Raw genomic sequence first — 21,324 nt, 5'->3', positions numbered from 1 at the left:
CCCTGCCCCTAACTCATTTTCAGAAGCACTGAAATTGACATTTATTTCACTTTCTGTATTTTAAAGCTGAGAATGCTTGTCAAACTTGTTCTTGGTTTTCTGGCAGGTATTTGATGATTTCATCTTTATCTTCTTTGCAATGGAAATGGTTTTAAAGATGGTGGCCCTGGGGATCTTTGGCAAGAAGTGTTACCTCGGGGATACCTGGAACCGCCTGGACTTCTTCATTGTTATGGCTGGGTAGGTTGGCAGTTTCTGTGTTTATTTGTTCTGTGTCTGTTGGAGTCTTTTATGGAACTGAAAAACACTCCCCATCTGAAGAGCATATGAAGGTTGTTGGCAACTATGAATGCTTTTCCCTAAGCGTATTGATCAGGGTTAAGCCCCTCATATCCTGATGGAAGGTAAAAGTAAATCCTTGCAAAGCCAATGATGCTACTCTTGATTTGCCATGGTATAACTGATGGGAAAGTTTCCACTCTGGTGCTACTTCAGGAAATTTGCAAAATTGAATCTGATGTGCTGGGGTTAGTCTATGGAATAAACAGTAGTCAAGGTAGCTTAGCTCTCCAGCTGACATGCAGCTGTCTGTCTCACAACTTCAGTAGATGGTGTTAAGTTGTACCAGCTGAAGAGCAAGCCCAGAAATGTTTTTGTTAATGTCTGAGTGGAGGAGGTACAACCTTTAACAGAACCAAGATGCCTTCTCTGTTTCCAGCAACAGCATTTCAAAGGTAGGATTTTTTAAAATTATTTTTATTTATTTATTTTTTTAACTCTGGGCCTTTTGTCTTTGTTTTGCATTGGCCTAACCCACGATACTATTGGGATAAGTTGACATTTGAGTGTTTTTTATAAGAAAGTTACTATGGAGAAGCTCTGATTTCCCCTCTGCACGTATGAAGTGGAAAGCCTACCAGGACGTGCCTGTTGCATCCCAGCAAAATGTCCTTCTCGATACCAGTGGTCATGTGCTTTTTGGGATTTGACTGTTTTCAATCAGATTGCTTTGTGCTATGATAAAAAAATAAAAAGTCAGAAAAAATTATGTAATATTGCTGTTCTTACGGCAAAAGAATGGAAATCTTTTCAGAGAGAAACCCCCCACTTTCCTCTCCCTCCCAGCAAGGTATTACCAGCATTCACTGTCACCTGGAAGTGTGTGTATTACTGACAGAGCCAGCAGTGAGTTCAAGCTCTCTTTGCAGAGCTTTTCCCTCAGGTGCAGAACAGCGCTGTCTTTACATTTGCTTTTGACACAGTTGTTCTACAGAAAGACTTGAAAGCTGTTCCCTCTGGAGTGGTGTATAATTGTTTGCTTCTGGGGGGAGCTGAGACTTTCAAACTCAGTTCAGTTGTAAAAGTTTGAAGGTTGATCCTCAGCTGGCTTTTACATGGAAGGAGGACAGACAGATGAAAGCTGTGGCTTTTTGTGAATTAAAGCAACGTGCATGAGATGGGAAGACCCTTCTTGTGCCTGAGTCTGCTGTGATTAGCATGTGATTTAAAATGGGCTCACATTATGAGGACTGTGAGTTCATCAGGAAAGGAAAAGTTAAAGCATCTGACACATGCCGGTGAGAAAAAACAGACCATTGAATGTTCTAGCCTGAGCTTCTGGTGGCAAAAGGTGCTGGTGACCGGGTGCAGGGAAAATGAGATATTGAGGAGGAAAGGGAAGAATAAGTGTGTTTGAAAGGGGCACCTCAGAGCCCACGGTGCTCCTCTTTGGGATGATGTGCTACGTACACAGGATGGGAGGAAGGCTCTGCTCCGGGTGGGAACAGGATAGGCAGCACATTGTTGGGTTGCAAAAGGTTTGGGAATGGGGGTCTTGCTCTGCCTAGTACCCCTGCAAGCATGTGTGTGAGAATTACTGTCTGGAGAGATGAAGAAATCAATGGGGCAATGCTAAATGAAAGAGAGTGAGCTCAAATGCTTGTTTCACGCAGGAAACAGACGAAAATGAATGTTGTACAAACTGCACCACAGGAGGTTCCATCTAAACATCAGGAAGCAATCTTTGATACGCAGGTGATGGAGCACTGGCACAGGCTGCCCAGAGAGGCTGTAGACTCTCCCTGCTTGGAGATCTCCAAAAGCTGCCTGGATGTGGTTCTAGGCATGCTGCTCTGGGTGGCCCTGCTGGAGCAGGGCTTGGAGCAGGGGGCCTCCAGGTCCCTTCCCACCTCAACCTTTCCTTGGTTCTGTGAAATCCCTGCTGCCTAGATCAGAAGCAAGTAAACCCCATTTATACCTTTCATCTGCCATCATTGCTGGAGAAATCTGAGAATAGAGAGTCATTCGCGCATCTGATATTGGTGCTACAAATGAAGCTCGTATCTGAACTCCTTTCAATGCCGAAGAGACTTAGAATCAACTCCTTAGATATAAAATAATCAGTGTGGAGGACTTTTCATTTCAGGTCCAAAACCGAAAGAAATTTGTTTCCTGATTTCTATACAATTGTCCTCATGAGGTGTCAGGCTGAAATGATAGTAATCTCATTAGAATATCTGATCTCAAAAGACTTCTTCTGCTAAAGAAAGATTTTCCCATTTAGTTATATAGAACTAATGACTGTATAATGTATTTTGAGTTATAAAAGCTTGTGGTTATTAATTCATTATTCTTTGAAATTCATTAAAATTGTCTGCACTGTTTAAACCAAATCCAAGTAGAGGCTCAAACATGCCCTTACATACAGACTGTAGGCTTTTATTTAACCTCAGATTTAAGCCCCAGGCTTTATCCTGACTGGTCCCACACCTGGATCATGGCTTCACCTTGCTCCTGGTCCAAATGCTGCCTTAGCCTTCTGACTAAGGGAAGACAGCCTGCATCAGGTCTTGCATATTTTCTCCATGCCAGTGAGTTAAATCCCGAAAATAAGCCAATCAGTTTAATCTAAAGGCCTTCTCTTTTTCATTGTCCTGGGCTCTCAAGGACTACAAGGGAAGTCATAAATTTGACCCTTAAGAAAACATCCATGATGTTGAAAAGTAATGCACTGCCTAGAAGGCATTTGAGCATCTCTCAAATTCAAGAATAAGGACTGTATTTCCCAGCCTTTTTTTTCTTCCTTTCTCCCTTTGCAAATACATACATAAGTGGTGCTCCAAGCAAGGCATCAAAGGTTCAGAGAGTGAACTGCAGCCTGGAAAAGCCAAGTGCAAGCGAGGGACTGTTCTGTCGGGTGCTCCTGGGCGGCTGAGATACCTCCATCTGCCTAGCTGCATGACAGCATGTTTTATCAAAGAGCATAATGATTATTTGCCGCTATTGCCCCAGACAGTGCTTTGGTTACATAAGCCATGCATTCAGGCGTTCGTTTGTAGTTTTCTCCTCACTTCCTTGGAAAGCCAGAAACTATAGTTTTAGTTAGCTGAATTCCCTTGTGTGCCCCTGCCCTGCTTGCCCCTGCTCCCCACGCAACCCAGCAGCTCAAGGAGGAAGACTCCATTGTCACTAAAAATGCTCAGTTTCCATGGTGATAGGAGCTGACATCACCAGAACTTTCTCCCCTCTCGCACACTCCCTCCCCCAACCACCTTCAACACGTTTTTTTCAGAAAGGATTAAAAAAAAAAAAACAAACAAACAACAAAACCCACAAAACAACAGTCCTAAGTCAATGTTCTCCTTCATTGTTACCTTCAGAGTTCCTAAAATGGAGAGAGGGAATTTGGGTTGAATGGCCATACCCTTGTGTGCCCAAGCAACAGGGGCTGCAATTTTGGCTTTCCAATACTCTGGCTCCCAACTGCTTGCTGGTGATGGGAGGTTGCAGGTTCCCAGACGTTTCATGCAGGCTGTTTGTCACCAGCTGTCCCAGTGGGAGTCCTTCTTCCCATGCGTTTGTGTTCATGTCTTGTCTGTCGTCATTTTTTTCCCACAGCAATGGGTGCTTTTGGAGAGCTTGATCTGCAGCAACTCAAAGGGCAGCTTCCTAAAGTTGAGATCCTGCTATTTTTTGAAAACTGAGATAATCAGTCACGCTGAAAACTTAGGCCAGACTCTCTACATGAATTTAGGAGAAGTCACTTATTTCTGGGATAATGCTCATCACCTTTTAAAGTTAGGCATTTCTCTAGCAACAAAGAGGGAGCAATTTCCACTGTCTGCTCTACTCTGTGAATAAGAGTTGTGTTCAAATGTGGTTGGAGATGTCCCTCTCGGAGAGAGGTGTCCCTTTACATGACTCTGTTGTGAGTGTCCTTGTGCGAGGAGTGAATTCATGCAACCTGCCTGGCCCTTGGGGCATTAATTCCACCAGGGAGTGTTTGTTATGCCTCTCTTGAGCCATATTTAGAGATCTGTGGTGGGAATTATGCCTGTCTGCCCTGTTCTGCAGCATCCCCCCAGTTGTTCTACTATGGAATATTCTTGTATGGATGGTAGTTAGTTTAAGGGGATAGGGCTTTATTGCATGACCAGGGGGATGCTTATGATTACAGGTTTGTGCACAGAATATATCCAAAATCTTTCCTTAACTAGTTCAATAGCTGGGGAGAGGCTGGTATATCTTTCACAGAATATCCCTTCTTTGCCTCTCTCCTTCATCACACCGCAACGTAGATCTCATAAACTGATCAAATCCCATCCTAACCTTGCCTTTGATGAGAATGGTGTGACTTGTGTACTTTGTCATTTTAAGACACAATTGCAGATTTGTTTAACAGCTTTTAAAAAAAAGCTGTGGTGGACAGCAGAGCAAGACACTCAGAGCAAGTCGTCACTTCAGTGCCTTATGCATTGGTAATATGGTCTCATTTTTCAGACCCAAATTTTCCTACTCCTACAGCTAAGGATCGCAGTAACCCACCTAGTCACAACACCTCCCTATTAATTTATTCAGCTACTTTCTCCGGTGGCTCCAAGTTGTTATTTATTTATAGATTTTATTTATTTATTATTTATTTTTTTCCACCTCACAATCATGTCTTCTGAAGAATGAAAATTCTTTCCTATTAGTAGGGACAGCAAACTTTGTTCCCAGATATGTGGTGTTACATTTGTTCATGCTGGCATATATATTATTTGCATTTCCAAAGCAGTTCATACTGTTCTGTATTGCTGGCTTATCCTCTTTGTTTCTTTTCTGTTCTCTCAAAAATATGCTTCAACTGCAAAATCCATTAGTGTTTTTTTTGTTTGTTTTTTGAATTTTCTGCCAGGTTGTAATAAATAAACAAAGAACAGAGTGGCAAGAATTGTACATTACAGAAGTACATCTGCTCACAAATAAGTCCCCATTTACTGTTGCATGTGAGGCTTATTACTTAGCCAGTTTTTCTCCGGCTAATGTATGTCGTGATGATTTCATATCATTCCAGTCATATCAACATAATTACTTGTGTGAACCAGACTTGTAATCTCATAAGAAATTATAGCACATTAGTTTGATGATGTCTATTTTTCCTTAAACCTGTGTTGATTATGGCTAATTTCATTATCCACCTTTAATCCGTAATCTATCAAAGCCACGTATTGACGATTTCATTACTGTACTGTGATCAGCATCAGTCCAGTCAGCCTACTGAGATCACTGTGTAGCTAAAGGACTGGCACAGCATCAGAATTTCTCTGACCTTTGGATGCTTTCCCAGTTTTCTGAGACTAACCAAAAATCAACAGCACTGGTCCAGGACTTTTTTGGCCAACTCTTTTAAAACTCTTGGATGTAAGTTGTCCAACCCTGCTTATCTTAGAGTATCCCCGTTTTGATAGGTACGGGTAAAATACTTGGTCACAGCTGTAATTGAAAGCAGCTCATTATCATATTTGTTAAAAAAAAAATTATCATCTGACCTTCCCCATAGGACTTTTCTTTTTAATTGATGTTTCTGACTTTTTACACTGTTCATGACAATTCTGTTTTCTTCTTCCAGTGATTAACTTGTACCATTTAATGTTTGTCCAGTTCTCTTACAAATTTTCTGGATTTTTAATCTCTTAATTTATATTCATTGGTATCAGCTTTCCCTCTCTTGCTTTCATTATATTGCTGCTTTTGCTCATTTTGTACTATCTTTTTAACCAGTTCAGCTTTCTTGTCTCTCTTGTAGCTTCTTGGATACCTGATAAATGTTCTTAAGTAATACTTGTTTGTTGTCCATAGTTCATGAATTAAATTCTTTACCCTGACAGTTTTGACTCATGGCTGTTTCCATGTGTTTTCAACTTCATGAATATGGGCCCTCTAATCCACCAAGTATATCTAGTAGTGTTGATGACCCTACTTGACATGTACATGACACATGTAATTAAATAGTCCTAGCTTTAAGTTCATTGATCGCTCACACACACACACACAAAACAACAACAACAAACCAAAATATCTTAATAGACCATCTCTGCATCTTTGGTTCTAAAAATCAGTTTTTAATTTATGCTGCACTTCATTGTAAATGCTGGGAAATTGTAAGAATATTTAGTTGTCCCCAGCACGTTGTCCAAATCCAACTCTTGCAGAATGGATAAGCGGAGGCTGTTGGTTTTTTGTTGTTGTTTTTTTTTTTTTTCCTTTTTCCGATGAGTTACAGAGCAATACCAAGAGAGCTGTTTTCAAGTGTGATCTGTATATACCTAGTTATATTCATAGGCTAAGAATATAATAAAGGTTGGAAAAGGACCTTATGAGGAGTCCAGTCCAATATCTTGCTCAGGGGTAAATAACAAACTCAGATTAGGTTGCTTGGAGTTGTCCAGTCTGGTCTTGGAACGCCCCAGAGATGAAGACTGAACTACCTTTCTGGGCCTCTGCCCTGCTGCTTATTTATCTGTATATTTAGTCTGAGCCTCCCTTCCCTGTTGGATTTATATCTGTCGTCTTGCTCTCCTGCCATGCACCATTGCAGAGGTACCACAGAGCAAAGGGGGTGATCCCTTCCTGCGTCTACTGGCTGCACTTCTGTCGGTGCAGCCTGGTATGGCATCTGCTTTCCTTTCTGCAAGGGTACACCACAGGCCACATGTCACCTGCTGTCCCCCAGGTCCTTTCCAGCAGAGCCACTACCCAGTACTAAGGCAGTGGGTCAGCCCAGCCCAAGTGCAAGACCTTGCGTTTGTCTTGGACTTCATGAAGCTCCTGTCAGCCCATTCCTCTAGCCAAGAGGAATTCTCTGCTTTAAATAGCAGAAAATTAATCCATAACTTAACTCTTAATTTCCAAATTGTCACTGAGTCTGTAGTCGAAATTTGTCAAAGAGCACTACACCCCCTCCCTTTCTGTCCACTTGAGTCTCCCTTGCTAGGTTAAAATCATTGACTTTAATATTCCTCTCATGCGAATCTTCCCACCAGGCTTTCCTATTGCCATTTAGTCTGTTTATGCTCATAAAATGAACAATTCCTATTCTCTTTATTACTCGGGCCCCTGGCACTGGTGTACAGACGATACAATTTTTCTCTTCTCTACATCTTTTAGTGCCTTGATTAGTTTTGTTCCTGACATGGAAGCCCTGTAAGGATTTACATTTTTCCTAATTTTAACGCTTTCCCCTTTGGTTCTTCATTTAACAGTCTACTGACTGGTCTCTCTCTCATTTCTCTATAAACTAATTCATTTCTAATGAAATGCTAGTTAATGTTTTTGCTTCTCCAGGGGTAGGTCGATGCTTTGCAAGTCTCCCATCCTACCTGGCTGGCCCAACCAGCAGTTCATTGCCAGACTCCTCCATCTTCTCCTTTTATTTTGGGTCAGGTTGCTCAAACTCGAGGAGTTCAGCTGAATGTTTCTTGTCCATCTGCTTTAGAAATTGTCTATAACCTGTACATAGCATAAGAAATAGTTAATTTCAAAACACATCATAGGTGACATATTGCCCTGGAAGTTTGGAAACCTTCCTAGGTTTGCCTTTTTATCTATTGTTTCGGTCACAGTACAGCAGCAAAGCTCTCCTGATATCTTCATTTCCCTTCCAAAGCATCCTTTCCATTCTGGATAATTATCCAGCCTTTGGAGGAGGTTTTCTGACACCTCTGTACTGCTGGAGATCCATTCTTGGCCATGTCTGGTAACCCCTTAGACTGAGCAGAACATTTCTCCTTGCTCCCTGTGCCTCTTAGCAAGCTGTTTGTTTTTCAGAAATGTTTTATGCAGCTTCCACACTGGGAGTCTGGAACACATTGCTCTCTATTAACTGAGATTATTACTATTATTGTTATTATTATGACCTTATCTCAATGGTGCTTATCTACAGTCCTTGATTTCTGCTTCCCCTAAATCCTTAGATATTACTTCCTTTCTTCCATAAACCTGCAGTGATGCTGCTTCCCGAATTCGTCCTCCTGATCAATTTTCACCCCGTTTCTTACCTGTGCTGTCCAGTGTCAGCGCAAGTATGTCTGAGCAGCAAGTCTTTCCTTACAAGGAATCCACCAGCTCAAACTTCTAGGACCTCAAGTTCATCCCAAGGCACTTCAGCCTGGGCAAAGGGGGCCAAAGGCTGAGAGGTATCAGCCCCCCGCCTCAAATGCCTCCCCATCCTCAGGCAACAAAATTGTCCACGCTGGGAAGATGCTGCTTGGCCTGAGATGCTGATAGACCTTAATCTCACGAGACAGGGGAGTGTGCTGCCAATCTTCTGTTTTCTCTTTGTTTTTAATTAACTGTGGTCCTTCAGGGACCTGGCCGGAATCTGCATAGCTCTGACTTTAAAATCTCAGACCATTAAATACTTATTAGCAGCAATGTAAACAGCAGAATACTCAGAAAATCTTGGTTAGCTAGTCTTCGATGCCAAATGGAAGTTTCTATAAAATTATGGCAAGTTAGAGAAAACTGTAATAAATACAGCAATTAGGTGTTTCAAGCAGTGATCAGAGAAAGATGGAAACCAGCAAGCAGCAGGCTAAATATCATCTTAACCAAAGGCAGAAATATCAGAATTGCTGCCCTCCCCCCCAACGCACACTCACTTTTTCCTCCTTAATGATACTAATTATTTCATTTGCTTTCCCCTAGTAAAGCTATCCATAGATGTGCAACATATTGAAATGAAGAGAGTCATCACAACGAAATGAATCACACCAGAGAAGAATCAAAACAAGGAGGCAGCGGTACCCTGCGTGCGTTATGTGTAGCTCTCAATTATTGCCTCTAATTCTCTGCCTCCCTAAAAACTAATTCCCTACTGCACAAATCCTTAGCTTCACTAAAAAGAATTAAAGGGGGCACCACCAGCAGCCTTGCAGGATCAAGATGCAAATTTTTTTATTTTTTTTTGGCTAAGCAAAGAAATGCAGATCCAGAAGCCTGTGCTCAGTCTCCTGGTTTTCAAAAGTGAGGCCTCGTCACTTGTCTTCGGTCATCTGAGCTTGCCCAGTCCCTCTGGCTTTCTTATCACAGTGTGAAAATCTGCTTATGTCTTTTCATATCAAGTCTCTGAAACTGTTAAGAAACTCTGACGTTTTCTCTTAGTGCTCAGTTTGGAGAGAAGTCTGAGTGTTCAGGGGTGTGAAATAATCACATCCCAGGCAGCCAGGGAGCAGTCTCACAGGCTTTGGAAGCCTTCAGCAAGATTTTGCTTGTAGAGGAACTTTAGAAAGTAATAAAAAAAAAAAGAAAGAAGTTTTATACTGGGGGGACATTTGTGTTTTATATTTTTTTTAGGAATACTAAGCATTGTAGCTCTGTAGCTGTGTAATTAGTAATTTATTACTCAGTGAAAAAATATCTTTTTGCTAACAGTTACAGTCTATTTTTATTTTTTATTTATTTTTTATTTTTTAAAGGGTGGAGGGAGATGGGAGATGTAATTTTTTCAGTCCTTGTTTTACTAGCAAGGCATTTTTTCCCATTTGCTTCTAACTTCCAGCTTTTATCTCAGCAGACAGTTGCCTTTATGCAGCATGATGAGCTATAACTTTAAAAGAGATAAGCAAGTCTACTTAGCTGAGTACACTGTGGTTTGCAGAGCAATTTAGGGGCCCGCTGTGTAATGTCTGGCCACATCCCATATGATGTTATCCCATCATTTCTGCAGCAGGTGCCGAAAGGACTTCGGCTCATTTATTTAGGGTGCATTTTCCTGGCCTTGGGAGCACCGAACTGTGCAAAATGCTTGCCACGCCAGCATTTGCACACTCTCAGAGTATTTGTGCAGAGTGCTTGCTGGCGTTTGCAGCCAGTCAACAGTGGGTTCGGTGCTGGGCACCGCCCGGCAGCCCCATACCTGCTGCATCACAGAGCAACCCAAGGCCATAGAGCAGATGATCAGGTCCAAATAACCAGATAACAGGGAGCCAGGGTAGATGTGAAGGTTACGTTTTTGAAGAGGAGCTCATGTGTGCCCGTAGCAGGCCCACGTGGATGGTGCTGCCTGAAGACTCTGCCCATTCCCAACCTGTGTCTTCTTGCAGCTGTGAGCAAGTGAAGGAAATGGAGGAACAACACACAACAATAGGTTGAGGGGCCCTGCTAACAAGGCAGCCCTGGGCACCAGTAAGTGGATTTTGCTGCCTGCCCTCTCTTGTGCACACCACAAATTCAGCCAACAGAGCACCTGTGGGGCCAGCCCCCTTGCCCACATCCCCTGGCCACTACCGTATCTCTAGCCACAGAGGGCCAGAACAGGGTAGATCTAGCACTGCACGTGCTTTTTAATCTCCTTTAATCAGAAGAGCTCATTAATATGAGTCTGGAGGGGAGCTACGAAGACCGTCAGGGTGCCCTGTCCCGCGAGAGGACCAGCTTTGCTTCACCTTTTCACTGCAAGCCACAGTCTCTGCAGCCAGAGCAGAGGCATCTAAACCTTCTAGAACTCTCATCCTGGTGCCTACCACAGCAGTGAGAAGATTTAGTGGTGAATCTGCCCCCCCACTGCCACCCTACAAACTGCAGGCAGGAGCTTTGAGCTCTAGGATTCCGCACCTCCATGGGCTCATGTGTCAGGGGAGCACCTGGGTAAACAGAGCAACATCAGCTCCAGCTTTTCGTATCAATATTTGAAGTAAAAAATCAGGAAAAAGGTGGCATACTTAGTTGAAGGAATTCAAAGCAGAGAACAAACAAGCTGTCTTCTGCCATGGTCACCCCGGGTGCTCACAGATGCAAGGACTGAATGGTCAAAGTCCCCTGGCAGCAAAAGCTTCGCTTTGTGCAGAGACTGACAGCAAGCCTGGTGCTGCAGCTTGGAAGTCACAGTCATGAAGTTTCTTGCTTCAGTGCCAAACCAAAATTTATTTGACAAAGAAATATGAATTGATTAGACTGCAGTTAATTAGATTTCAATTGAAAACCCCTATCAGAGTAAGGGAATTAGCTTTTGAATTTAACAAAAACATATTGGCTTTGTGTCATAAGAAAAATTCTGCCTCGGTATTTTCATGAATACTTCCAGAATTCATTTTAAATATTAATTTTTGGGTGCTAATTTTCAGCCAATAGAAGTTCAAGAGCAAAGATTAGGAAAGCTAATAAGTATTTAATAAAGGTATAAGGAGATGTAAATATAAAGAGGTAAATGGCAATGTTTGAACTGTTTTAATCATGGATTTCATTGAGTGTAATTGCGGGGAAGCTGCTATCCAGGCACTGCATGAGTACATTATCTTGGGTTATGCGTACACCAAGATAAAGTCTGATTTTTCTGGGATCCTCACATGGCTCTCATATTCTTGCTAAGTCTACCTTATGGGGTGTTTATTCCTTGGGTCCTGCTGGCCAGCCCGCCCTCCTGCACCTGGCCCAGAGCCACACTGGCTGGGCATTGCTGCTGCTGCTGGGCAGCGAGCATTGCTCTTCTCTCCTGAGCTTCGCTGCTGCCTGAGAAGTGAAGAGTGCCAAGGCAGGCCTAAACCCGCTTGCGGGTGCAGAGGAGCAGAAGAAGTGCCAGGCTGTGGGTGATGAAGCCCTTCTGCTGAGGTTGAGATCTCGTGGGTAGCATGGGCGTGCGGTGCTGGCACTGTGCGTGCCCCCTTGTCCCCGTGTGCTTGCTGTCTGCTCCAGTGGCTTGGCATGGGATGGAGGTACGCCAGGCCAGGCGCTTTCTGGACAGGGTCAATGCGCTAACAAATTGCTTGCTTGTTCCCTTGTGCTAGTTTGGCCTCAGCTCTGTTAAACTCGAGGTCTCTTGTGTGTTCAGCTAAGCAGAGTTGCCTGGGCATAGGCCAATGTTCATCAGCAAGACAGAACCTAAGTGGGAGGAGGAAGCAGGTAGAAGATTGGTAGGGAAAGGAACAAAGAGGGAGATGGATGAGGAAAGAAAAGATTGGGAAGGGAATTGAAAGACGTGAGGCAAAGTGGAAAAACATGAGGGACAGGCGAATGGAGAATGGAAATTAAGGAGGGACAGAAAGATGAAAAAGAGAGGTGGAAATGTTGTAGGCAGGCACGAGTCAGAGAGATGGGGTAGGGAGGGTGTGGGGTGCTTTGAGAGTGAGGGGAGGCAGAGGTCAAGTGGAGAGGTGCTGCCTGCCAGGCATCCCTCTCGTTCCGCAGGGCGAACCCCACGCGTGCAGCTGGTGCCCCTGTCCCGCTCCCCACCCCAGCAGTGCTCCCACCATGCGTGCGGTGCAGGGACAGTGTGTGCATCAATCCCCTTTCCTTCCAGAAGAGTTTCTCGCGGAAAGTTTTGAAGAAGAAAATCTCTACTGAGGGAAGAAGAATTACTGTATAAATTCAATTATCTTGACAGCTCACTGCTCAAATTCCATCACAGATCAGGAGCTTCTCTCTGATTTAGCATAGTTCCAGCTTTGTAACCTGCCCCTGTGCTCGTCCACCCACGCCAGAGGCCACAAAATACTTTAGCAGTGCCAGAAATGAGCTGCCATTTCCCTTGGGAGAGATGCGTTCCCTTCTGCCCCGTCATGGTAAGGGGAAAGGACAGCTCACAACCTACACAGGCTTTTCTACATCCAAGACTTTGTCCAACTACCTCCAGATCTTAAAGAAACCAAGTTTTTACAAAGAAAGCATGTCTAAAGGAGCCAGGAAAAAGTGGAGAAAGGCAGTTGGATGGAGGGGACTGCCCTTGTTCACCACGCTGATATGCCATGAAACCAGGATGAGGAGCCTGGAAAGCTTGTGGGATTTAATAAGGAGACAGTTATTTTGTACCACCTTTAACGTTGTTTTGCTCTTGGTTAAGGAACACCCAGCAAACGCGTGGTTCCCTGTGTTGCTAGCACAATAGGGATTGAAGCACCAAAGTTTGGTACCTGCCTGAGAGTCCAGATAAGCACTGTGAGCTTGAAATGTACTATCACGAGACCTTGAGACACAGATATGCCACGTATGCCAGGGAAAATGCCACCGTCCTGCCATAAATTTGCTGCCAGTTTCTGGCTGATCTCTTTTTGTGACGTCCTCTTTTGACTTTGTTAACCCATCGCACATCCAACAGGTGACAGTAGGACATCAGGTACAGCCCAGCCCTAGAGGGCTTGCATGAACTGGGTTTCCAGGGAGTGGGGAGCTGGCTGGAGATGGGTAAGAGCAAAAACAGCTGGGCTGGCAATTTCTGAAATGTTGCAGGTGCCCAGTGACTGCAGCAGGGTCATTTAGAGATCTTGTTTCAACAGGGGAAGGAGGCAACAGGTTTTGACTACAGAGAGGTTAATTTATTCATTTATTTATTTATTGTTAATTGCTGTTTCACCCTGTTCACCTGCAGTCCATTGTGGTACAGACACACTGCCCTTGTGCAAAGGGAAGTGTGAGTAAGCTGATGCTAAAACTATTACTAGGAATAAAAAGGGGAGAATGAGTGGCCCTTGCTGCAAGAATTGCACGAAAGTTGAGCTGGAGTTTTTTGGGGTATGATTTACACGACTACAACAGGCATGCCTCTGATATGTCTCTGTTATTAGAGCCAAGACCAGAGGCCTTGGAAGAACTGTGGGCAGAATGGGTCTGCTAAGCAAGCCAAAGCCCTGGGGCCTGCTAGGGCTGAGCTCATTTTTGTTAGAAGTTGCTCTCTGAAAAATTTAACAGTTGCCCTTCTCTGACCCATCCTTGGGAACAGCCTGCTGTTTTCATTGGCAGAGTGATTGACCGTTCTGCATTTTTTTTCTAGCTAAACTGGAACATTTTTGCAGCAAATCTGCAGCCACCAAGGGGTCCAGGAGGCTGGCTCTCTGTCTGAACTGCACGGCTGCAGCTAGGGTAGCGTTCATCTTGCTCCACAAGGACCTGTGCTTTCTATTTCAATGATTATTACTTTTCTAGTAACACATGGGCTGTGTTACACAGGTGGAAAGCTCATTCCACCTGGTAGAGTTGGAACATGCACATGGTTCAGGATTCTCCCACAGCAATAGCAGGAACATGGTTGTAGCTACAAGAGGATAAAAACCAAACAATTTCTAAATGAACGTTTCATCTTTAACTGAATTTTGTATTGCTTAATCTAAGAAAAGATATCACCTCTGTCTACTGATTTCGTCTCAGTTCTAACCCAGTGCTGTTCCCTTGCGCTCATTTTTTGTGAGGGTCATGATGTTCTTCAGGACTTCTCACTTGTAGTTCAGAGAAGACCACGTCTCAAAATTAGACATATTTTGGGGTCATTTGCTAATTTGGCATCTGACCAAGTGTGTTTCAAATTGTTCTGCTACTGCTCAAATATACATATATTTATATTTGCCTTCATCATTCTGACCCCAGTCCAGTGCTCCAGGTGACATGCTTTTCCAGGAGAGGGAAGGAAGTTCTGTGAGACCTCACCAAGTTGGAGACCTTTATGTTTCTGTGCATGTATCTACCCCTTATAATGGACTGCAGCATAGAGACTTCTTCAGCCTGAAGCTTCCTCTACATACTAGGTCTCTGTGCTGAGACAAGATGTTAGCCCACGTGCTGGGAGCAATACAGCAACGTGCATATCATGCTTGGCTTGTAAGTGTAGTTCCAAAGTTTCAGCAGGTCCATCTAATTCTGGACAACGTCACACTGATGAGGCAATTTTGTTTTATGCTTTTGGAGTGAGGTTGATCAGTGCCCACTCAAGGGCTGTGCTCATTTGCACAAGGCCATTATGTCCTTTGTGTGTGATGCCCTGTAGTTATGTCTGTGTGTGTATATTGCTGTGTGTTCTTCCTCCTTTAAACCCACTTTCCAGTTTCAGCTGACTGGCTCCTGAGCCTCTTGACTATCACTAATGCCTTCTGTAGGCTATCTGTATGTTGCTTCTGGGTTTGGTACTTTTTTTTTTGGGTTGCATCTTGTGTGTGTGTGTGTGTATATTTTGATTATCTGCATGAAATCCCTCCTCTCTCCTTCTGCCTCTGGTATATGTGGAACTGACAGCTCCGGGGAGGTAAATGAATGCCACTGCATTTCAGAGAAAGAATTATTTAATGCAATTACCCTAAAAGTGTATGAGAGAACAGAGTGAAAGGAATGAGAGAGGGAAAGAAAGAGAGCATGAGAGAGAATAATCACAACACTTCGACAGGTTTACCCTATTGTGTTTGAAAATCTATCATTCTGACAGGTCCCTTTTGTGAAGGGTGTAGACAGATAACTCGACACTTGCTCTTTAAGGTCCTTTAGAGTGAAGAGGGTGATCAGTGGAAGGATCAGTCCTTCAGTGCAGTCTGAAGAAATGTAGGAGTCAGGGTGTATGGAAAGGCTGGGAGAAAGTTGTTTTGTATTTGAAAAAGGAGGGAGATCAGAGCTTGTGAGAGAGGGGAACTGGCAGCCCCTGGACATGGGGGACCACATCCACATAGTGACAGGTTTCACTCAAGTCCTCTTCTTGATATTTCTTAAGGACTAGCTCTCACCATCACTAATGCTCTCTCATTCACCCTTCAGTGGTGCCTGGGCAGAGGGATTGGGTGGACTTCAGGCTACTGGACTATGGACTTGTGGGTCTTTCTGTATAAATTGTAATGTTTTTGGTTTGAGAAGGGGTGCGCTAACAAAAGACTGTGTTTCCTCCTCCCTCCTCCATCTCTTGAGCACCTTGAAAGGCTGGAAAAAGAGCCTTGTGTAGCTTCATTAGTCATGTCTGAGAGAAGATTCAGGAGCAGCACTTTCTGTCCCTAACTGCTGCTGTCTCACCTGTCAGCTTTGTCACTCTTGATCCCCTCTTCATGTCTTCCCAGAGGTCTCAAGCACCCGTGTTCAATAAAACATAAAATACTTTGAGATCCTCAGGTGGATTTTGCTGGCCAGGGTGTATGGTTACTATAATTCAGTGTCTCCCAGTGCTTTCCCAGAGGTAGGCAAGTTACCTGGGCATCTGCCATACTGGGCAAGGAGAGGAGTGATGGGCTAAGGTATGCTGGGCCAGGTCACTTTTGTAACCTGCACCTGCTGCTCTTGCGGCAAAGCCAACGCATTAGTCATAGCTATTTGCACCTTGAGGTTATTTAGGGAGCATGCTGTTGGGTTAGAAAAGCTGAGGTCTAGCATATGTCCTAAAATTAGGATTTTTCTCTTTTGGTTGCTGTCAGAAAGGAGTGATTCACAGCTATGGGAGAAGCCTTCCCACCTAGCTGAAAACGTTACAGCTTTAAGTAGTTTGCCTCTACGCAAGGTAAAACATCTTAACATGAGCCTCCTCCAGGGACCTCATCCTGCACTGGGAGAACACCTACAGCAGAGCTTTACAGAGCAGTAGTGAGGTTCAGCACCACACTGACTGCGTGAACAACCCTACCCTGTATCTCAAGCCGGGATTTTGGATTGTTTTAAACTCTTTCTCTCTTCTTCTGCAGGATGGTGGAGTACTCCCTGGATCTCCAAAACATTAACTTGTCTGCAATCCGTACTGTCCGCGTCCTGAGACCCCTGAAAGCTATCAACCGTGTGCCTAGTAAGTCATGCTTGCCTCTCATACCTGGCCAGCTTGGGCTATACGTGGTGAATACACGATCAGTAAGGCTGTGTTGTTCTCTGGGCTGGGATCAGATACTAAACTAGTGGAGGCTGCCACATGGTGTGTGCAGGTTCTTTCCCCATTGTGGAGGAACTCTGGTTCTTCCCTTACTCTGCCTCTCTTTTTTTTGTTTGTTTCTCAAGTCAGCATTGCTCTCCTTGCAAGCCTGGGAGGGGAATAAACAGGCATTGCCATCATTATTTAACCACGGGAGGTATCGACAGAGGTGGCTCAGGCTTTGGATGTCTCTGAGTGGATGGAGGTGAGCTGGCTGGCAGGTTGCATACCGTTGGGCTCCAGGGGTTGCAGAAGCTCTGAACTCAGCTAGCTGTCTCACTCTGATGTTTCTGGCTCTTTCCTGCTCAAAGGCAGCAGCTGCCACGTACAGCCCCATGAGACTTTCAGCATTTCTTCCATACATTTTTCTGTCTCACAGAATAGCAGGAAGTCTCTCTGCTCTTCCCCATAATCTCCTTAATCAGGCTGTCTGCAGTGGCTAAGACCTTGCCAGAGCTCTCTTAATCCTTATCTTGAGCTCAGATTCTCCCTTTTCTTTCCCAGATCTGAGGAAGTTTGCACAGTTGTCCTCCTCCCTCCTCCTTATATGCTTTTGCTTTGTGCCAAAGTCACTTTCATGATGACACCTATTTGGAGACAGATGTCAGGATCTGTGGCTCCATGCAGAGCCCTTCTAGAAAGTGGTCGTGTCCCTCTTGCTGGGTGTGTTTTTGTCTCTTGGCAATAGCCAGGGACAGAGAGGGCCGCAAGGTGTGACTGAGGAGCTGAGGTTGAGTTCTGTGTGCCCAGCGTGGCAGGAAGGGGTCAGGCAGAGAAACAGCTGTTTTGGGCACTGACCATACACATGGCATTTAACATGTCCATCGTGGGGGAGACAAAGATGAGAGCATCTCTGTTGGAAGCTGATACTGAGGCAAGGGGGATGCCCTGGAGGTCATGCATGGCTTGCTTAACCCTCTGGGATGTATGGCCAACCATGGCATGGCAGCTCCCTTTCTCCCCTGCTTCCAAAGCAGTCCTGTAAATCTGCGCTCAGAGACTGCTTGGAGGCTGATCCCTCTTATCAGTGCAGACTTAACCTTTACGATGAGTGGGAACATCTTGAATGATACCCAATTGACTCCTGTAGATGCCTGCCAAAGGCGTGTTAATTGCCAGGCCCTGGTGTTCAGGAGCAAAACCTGACTAACAAAAATCTGAGGGCTTGTTTTATTTTTATTTATAGCCCGCAACAGCTGGAGTCGGCCCCCCATTTTCAGGAGTTATGCTGGGGGACGAGTGGTGTAGGTGAGACCAGCACTGGCCCATCAGAGACCCTCTCTGTAGATGCAGAGGCCCTAGGGAGGCTTTCAATCATCTTGGCTGACCTCCGCAGAGCGCAAGCCATTGAATTTCCCCTGAGCGTCCTGACCATGAAGCTGTCTGTCTGCTCCTTTTATCAGTATAAAACTCCACCTGTATGAAATTGATGCTGTTTTAATTTCCACTTTGTGGTTAACCTTTATGTATCTTCCTCGGTACATAAATCTGTGGTTATATAGAGAGAACTTTTTGGAAGAAAGACATCCTGCTATTAATTTAAAAAAAAAAGAAAAAAGAGAGAAAAGAAAAAATGAAATCTGTCCCCCTGGAAGAGGAAGCACTGACTTGCGGGTTGAAAACTGGCAAAGAGGCTGTAAACAAAGTCTTATGATAAATGGGAATGTGCTGCGTTGGAAGAAGGTGCCCAGTGGGGTACAGCAAACATAATTAATAGGACCTTTGGCCACAAATCTTTTTTTAATGTCTTTTTAAAGTTCTTCATTACTGATCTGCAGAAAGAGCAAAGTCTATTAGTGAGACGTGATGATGATACCAAACTGAAGGAGTTGCAGGTGCTAGAAAACAAAGAAGGAAATAACTCAGCCAGAGGCAGAGGGTGATTGAGTCCTTGATGGAAGTGCCAGAGATGTATGGGGAGAAGCAGGGTGTTAATCCCAAATACAGATATGCAGCCGTGTTCAGAAGACCACGATGGGACAACATGGCCCAGTGCTCACCAGCAGCCAATCTCAAAGGCTTCCATGTGGGCACCTGGATAGGGACTGTTTTTTACAGAGCCTGACGATGTGGACGGAATAATTAGGAGGGAGCAAATATAGAATGACTCTAAGGAAATTCTAGCAATGTGGAAGAGGAAAAAGCATCACCTGCTTGATAAATTAGATATACTTATTTTATATTCTTGGCAGGAAGACAAGGCTGACGTTTAAATGCCCAGATTGGATATGTCTAAATTCTTCTTGCCTGTGTTCATTCTTAACTTGTTACTGAAAGCTCTTCCATACAGTGAGACTTGTGAGGAGCACAAGGAGCTGACAAATGGATGTGCTGTAATCATTACATATAGCATAAAGGATGCATAGTCTCTACTACTTGAATCATGACAGAAGAAGAAAAGGACAGCTAGTGTAAACAAAAGGGGGCAAATATAATGTCCATTAGGGTATCATAATGTCCATTAAGGCAAACGTCCATTAAATAAGAGGTTCTCCACACAGTTCATAATTAGACCTTGAAACTCACTGCCAGGGGCAGTCCTTCCGGCCCTAGATCAAGGGGCACCGTGGACCTCTTGCAGTGAGTAAAAGGGGATTGTCCAAGGAATGAGAGCTTATGTAAGACACTTGTGGATTTCAAACTTGCCCATTTCAGGGTTAGACCTGATCTTTAGCTACCAGTTATCAGTAATTAATTGCATTTTTTTGTAATTCTCAGCAGGATGTGCTACTGACCATTTCAGACTACACTCATGGATGGAGTAGTTTGCGGATCTGACTTGTCTGATCATTCCTACATTCACCTGTAATTATTAAAGAGTACTAGAGAAAACATGAGGTGCCCTATTTTTGTAATATGTATCATACCTTCATTAGCATTCCTACATATCTCTTTCTTTCCTGACTATAGTCCCAGGAATGCTGCCTTTTGGGGTTTTGTCTGAAAATGCATGAAACAAAACATTACAGATTGCTTCTGGTCCTGTTACCTTCTGATTCAATTCTGGAGCAGCAAGCTGGTGTGACAAGCCACCGAACAAGTGTAAAGAGGCAAAATACCCTTTGGGTGTGTGTCAGAGGCAGTTGCTTTCTGCTCTGAGCATGCCTGTGTCCTGGGCTTGGGGTGAAATTCCACCTCCATTTGTTGTTATTGTCCTCTTGCAATTGCGTGGCAGGTTGCTAGGTGAGACGTCGCTGTTACTGCTAGCTCTTTCATCCCTTCTTCCCATAGCAAGGCACAAGGTTTGGGAGTGGGGGAGTGGTGGCTGGTTTTGTTTTATTTCTGCCTGCTTTTGAGCAGGGAGTCTGTAGTCATTTCTGATCATCTGAATTTCTTTCACTTCTGTTATTATGTTTTTCAACATTGAAGCAGAAGATGTTTCTTCAGTTTACTCTTCTTGTAGTGTTGGTCTTATGCAAAGAAGAGTCTTTGCATTGTGTTTGATGCCTTCCAGTTTCCACTTACAATTTAGTAACTGATTCATCATTTGGAAGCAGATTACTTCAGCTGAGCACACTGTACGGAAGTGAAGGAGTCTGTTGCAGAGTGTTGCATAGCAACTTTATTGAATAGAAAGTGTATACATGTGCTAATACTTGGTGTGTGAGTGCAGTAAGACTTATGTGGAGGTATAGGCATCAGAAATATAATGTTATATTCTAATTTCTAGCTGTGCAGGAAATAGAATTTCAGATTTGTGGGAAGTTATGCTTTTTATATATGCTTTTTTCTTCTCAGAACAAGAATAAGCATTTCCTATGCATTTTAATATGGTTTTATTCTGCCTAATTTTAGGTAGCTTGTTTGACTTTTTGGTCTCTTCCTGTATTTAGTCATGACAAGGAAGTTTCAAAACAAAAGAATTTCAACTATGTCATTCTAAAAGTATTGAAATAGAATATTTCAACTTTAGCAAGATGCTTTTCCCTATCACCCTCCTTATCTTTTTGCTAGATGAAGTATCAGTAGCTATCACAACATCCATCTCAAAGTGTTTCTATTTCAATGAAAAGGCATTTTTACTGGCAAAACTGCTGTGTAAGAAAATCTTGGTCTAGCCCCATTTTTCTTTATTATTATCATTATAGTAGCTCCATGGGTCCAAATAGATGAGATTTCACTACTTTTCTTCTACAGATATAAGAAATACAAACGAGGGCTTGTTAGTTTAATCTTCCTCATGCTTCAGACTGGGTGAGTGAGACCCAGTTAGTGTCACCAGCAATATCAGGAATCCAGCTGATGTCTCCTAATTCTTAGCCCTCAGTTTATCCCACTAGACCAAAGCTGCAATATAAAAATAGTCTGTAGCAGCTGAACCCTGGAATGGGAAAAGCGGGTGTTTTGCATTTATATGCTTTAAATCTGTATTTCACCCTGAGCTACCTGTGTTTGGTGCCGTGACAGTGCCTAAGACGGAGTGATCTGGCTAT

At 43.7% G+C, this 21,324-nt stretch overlaps 1 protein-coding gene and 1 long non-coding RNA gene across 9 annotated transcripts in view; one reads left to right on the top strand and one right to left on the bottom strand.

The window, feature by feature from the left end:
• CACNA1I (calcium voltage-gated channel subunit alpha1 I) overlaps window positions 1–21,324 on the top strand; it is a 149,539-nt gene that overhangs the window by 65,310 nt on the left and 62,905 nt on the right. For 6 of the 7 annotated variants that reach the window (XM_040559040.1, XM_040559051.1, XM_040559019.1 and 3 more), the window contains 2 exons: window positions 107–240; window positions 16,674–16,771. In XM_040559040.1, coding sequence (XP_040414974.1) covers window positions 107–240; window positions 16,674–16,771 — 232 coding nt within the window. Of the gene's footprint in view, window positions 1–106; window positions 241–16,673; window positions 16,772–21,324 lie in introns of those variants that run through there. The other variant, XM_040559056.1, reaches the window with a different exon arrangement.
• On the bottom strand, window positions 16,787–20,521 carry LOC121071093. Of its 2 annotated transcripts, none has more exons than XR_005820377.1 (3): window positions 19,951–20,521; window positions 19,759–19,831; window positions 16,787–18,307 (listed from the first exon to the last, which is right to left on the bottom strand). It is a non-coding gene; the product is annotated as an uncharacterized LOC121071093 (long non-coding RNA). The 2 variants fall into 2 exon arrangements; XR_005820378.1 differs by lacking the exon at window positions 16,787–18,307 and adding an exon at window positions 18,358–18,729.

This window comes from Cygnus olor, chromosome 1 (genome assembly GCF_009769625.2).
Source record: "Cygnus olor isolate bCygOlo1 chromosome 1, bCygOlo1.pri.v2, whole genome shotgun sequence".
NCBI classification, from domain to species: Eukaryota; Metazoa; Chordata; class Aves; order Anseriformes; family Anatidae; genus Cygnus; species Cygnus olor.
This window is presented reverse-complemented; position numbering and strand designations above follow the sequence as displayed.